Source organism: Apus apus, chromosome 4 (genome assembly GCF_020740795.1).
Source record: "Apus apus isolate bApuApu2 chromosome 4, bApuApu2.pri.cur, whole genome shotgun sequence".
NCBI classification, from domain to species: Eukaryota; Metazoa; Chordata; class Aves; order Apodiformes; family Apodidae; genus Apus; species Apus apus.
In genome coordinates, this window is record NC_067285.1 from 40,456,031 (window position 1) to 40,459,497 (window position 3,467).

Sequence of the window (3,467 nt, forward strand, 5' to 3'; positions counted from 1 at the left end):
AACAGAGAGTTGTCAAAAAAAGCAAATGAAAATGTAAAAAAGCAAACAGATAACAAACAGATTTGTTTTTTTTTTTAAACAGAAAACATTTATTAAAACACTCTTAGGAATAATTACACTCTCACAAGCAAATTCCGTGTTTGTAAGATGCAGTTTTTACCATTAGCTGACTGAGTAGCTAATTAGACATAGAACAAAGTCCTTAAACAGAGCAATGGGATTGTGAATATGTCTTAAGAAATTAGTAGTAGGAATGGAAACTCCAGTGGAAATGAAATAAATTATAATAATTTTCTATCTTGCATAGAAACTACTCAACACATACATATAAATATCATGGAAATCACAATAAATAAATACAAACCCCACTGTCCTAAAGACTCGGGCAGATTTGTACAGTCAGAAATCACAGTTCACAGTCTAGCCACAGGCTGACTGCAGATCAGGAGGCTGTTGTTGACACAACATACTAGTGCACTCCGGGGGAGCAGGAGGAATTGCCATTTTGCTGGTGTGGTAGCAAAGTAGTAAAGGCTTAGTGTGAATCAGCTGGGCTGGAAGTGCATTGCACTTAACTCGTTGTGTTTGGCTGCAGTGGCTGCCCAGGTTTCTTCATTTCCCTCAGCAAACCACTTTCCCTATTCAGTGTCTTCAGGGTCACCAAACAGTGGGTCCCACAGACAAAACTGACCACTTTTTAAATACTTTCTTAAATAGATGCCATTAAATAAATAAATAAATAGATTAAATATTCCATAATGAGCAGAGTAACACTGATGCATGAGGTGGAAGGTTGTACACTGCTTGACTGGTGCTTTTCCTGGATGTTTCTCTCAATGGAGCAGCAGGAGCAGTTCTCAGATTTTTTTCTGTCCTGGTGGTTCTTAGAGAGGTGAGTCAGAATTGAGCTGAGCCCTGTTCAGAGGTGAGAGGAGAGGATCATTTAAAAGGAGGTTCCAGAATGGTTCTCATTTCTTAACGTAGCACAAGCTGTTAAGGATGAGTGGTATTTTTCCAACTCTATGTGCTGTCTTAAGGCACAGAGAGAATGAAGGTGGTGTTAAAAAAGCAATTACTGAAATCCTGCTGTGGGCATATCTGGTGCCCAGCTAGGAAACTTCTGCAGCATGAGTTTCTGCATTTACTAGCATCAAGAAACTAATTCACTCAGAAATACGAATTATTTACACACGCTACTGCAAGTAAGGGGAAGATGAATTTTTTTAAGCCTTGTTTTCCCAAAGGAGCTAAACACTTGAGTGTTCCTTTCCCTCAAGACAGAGTTGCCTGTACTCAAAGGCTTAGCAATGATAAAGCATCTTGAACAAGGACCCTGCATCAGAGGCAGAAAGAGTAAGACTAATTCTATAATTGAGCAGCAAATTTCCTCGTTCTTTAAATCTTAATAAGAGAAAATGGAAAGTATCACTAAGAAATCCTACAAATTGGCTTTTTTTTTTTGAAGGTTTACTACTCAACAGCCCAAATTGAGAGAGAATGGGACTTACTTGGCCAAAATTGCCTTTATGATCAGCTGTACCCAGGGAGCAGTGGGCTCCAAGCACACCTCCTTGCCATCCTTCAGAGTAGCTCTGCAAAACAGAGAATAAACAAAAGTCAGGAAACTGCTACATGGTTTTGTTTTACTCACAGATTGTAATATTGAATTTTTTGGACTAGTTAGTATAAATTCATCCCAACTGCTCTAGGTTAGGCTTGGCCATTTTGTTACGTGTGTTCCATGCCTGGGGAGACTAAATCCAGCCAGAAGTTGTGTGAGTCTCTGTGCCTGCTCTCAGTCACCCATCCCCAAAAATCTTTCTCAATATATATGAGTACTTGGTTTGAATTTGTTTCTGTTAGTAAAGCTTTCTTACACAATGACTGAAACCTCCAGTGGTGAAAAGGTGTTTCAGCAGTATAAGCATTTCTACATTCCAGTCCCTCCTCCATGCTGTTCAAGACCAGATGAGTTTCATTGTTTCCCTAAATCTGCTTCTGGGAATTTCTGTGTCACAAAGGCTGCTTCCATGGGAGCTTTGCCTGCCTCATTGCCTCTAGTATTAAGAACCGACCAGTCCTTGAAATTCATGTTCTACCACTAGAAATATTGATTGTGTCCCACGACAGAGAAATAATGATCAGTTCAGGAATCCTGAAGGCCGTAGAGTGTAGGTGAAGAAGAGGGAGGCTCTCACAGAGCTACTTACATGACTTCAACGTTCTTGCAGTGGGGGCCACTCGGGGTCAGCTTCACATCTTTGATGGACTTGGGAGGAATGAACTTGGAATGAGTGGCTATGCACTGGCACCGGAGCTCAGTCCCCATCCTTGCTATGGCCATCCCTGTGAGCAGAAAAAGGAGGTTTGAGAGGTGATCTTACCAGCACTCTCTCAGACACAAAGCACGGCTGCTCTATTTTAACAAGACTAGCAATTTAAATACTGCATTTATCCAAGCTGCCTAAATCCTCATGGTGTAAAGATCAACTGCTGATTTGTTTCAGAGGAGCTGAAGCCCAAGCACATTTAAAACTAAATTGACACATCTTTTGGAAATAAACCCACATATTTTGTGGTTCCTTGCACTGACCACTCGGTACAGTTAGTTGCATCATTTTAGTATCTGGATCAACAAACTGGCAACTATAGAGAAGTTTTTTCATTAATGGGAAGCTCCTCCATGCTTCTGTGTTCATACTGTTAGTTCTCCATTCCCAGCTGTATGTTCCTTGCTTGAGGCAGTACCATCAGCAAGTAACATGCAAAAATATAACCTGTTTTTGTGTGGGGAGGGAGAGAAACATTCACTCAGGAAGAAGATCCTGTCTCTAGGTGCAAACACTTCAAGTGAAACACAGAAACAAAGCACGTCTAAGTTACATCCTTAAAATTTTTCCCACAAGGTGTCAGTAACTCTTCAGTGCAAGGGCTACGTGGTAGATTTCTGGCTGAAGAGAAGTGGCTGAGAAATCTCTTGAGAGAAACTAATACTCTGAAACAAATAGAAAGCTACGTCTCTGCAAGGACAAGCATTGCTGGAAATGCCAAGACAATCCTACAGCCACGGGGATCTCGGAAAGGATTTACTTACCTTGAGACAGAGCCACTGAGATCAGGAGGAGAGCCAGGACAGCCACCAGTTTGCTGTTCATGATGACGCAGGAGTTTTTGGCTTTGCTCTGGTTCTGTGGAGCAGTGTCTTCTCTTGTCCCAGAGGATTGCTCGTGCCTTCTCTGGGCCATGCATCTCGCTTATATACTGTTTTGTGCCTGGCAAGTGTGCTCTGCTGGCATGGAGATTGCGTTAGAGGAATTTCCCAGATGCAGTAAAAATGAGTCACATGACTGTTGTGAAACTCGTAGATGACTAGGAGCTCTTCTGTGGAGTATAGTATAATGCATCAATCCATTAAAATATGTCAAGAACAGCTGTGCATTCTGATTTCTTTTGCAGACATTTGTGAA

At 41.4% G+C, this 3,467-nt stretch overlaps 1 protein-coding gene across 1 annotated transcript; it reads right to left on the reverse strand.

The window, feature by feature from the left end:
* Positions 1-219: 219 nt before the first annotated feature.
* On the reverse strand, positions 220-3,202 carry LOC127384054 (interleukin-8). The gene is made up of 4 exons (XM_051617955.1): positions 3,095-3,202; positions 2,211-2,346; positions 1,509-1,592; positions 220-915 (listed from the first exon to the last, which is right to left on the reverse strand). The coding sequence occupies exons 1-4, from the start codon at positions 3,153-3,155 to the stop codon at positions 885-887; spliced, it is 312 nt and encodes a 103-aa protein (XP_051473915.1). The 5' UTR covers positions 3,156-3,202; the 3' UTR covers positions 220-884.
* Positions 3,203-3,467: the final 265 nt, after the last annotated feature.

Bases quoted from the DNA above. Each gene is read 5' to 3' on its own strand.
- LOC127384054 (XM_051617955.1), bottom strand. From the start codon at position 3,155: ATGAACAGCAAACTGGTGGCTGTCCTGGCTCTCCTCCTGATCTCAGTG. The intron at 2,347-3,094 runs GTAAGTAAATCC...TTCTGCTCACAG, and splicing joins CTCAGTGGCTCTGTCTCAAG to GGATGGCCATAGCAAGGATG. The intron at 1,593-2,210 runs GTAAGTAGCTCT...TCTGTTTTGCAG, and splicing joins TGCAAGAACGTTGAAGTCAT to AGCTACTCTGAAGGATGGCA.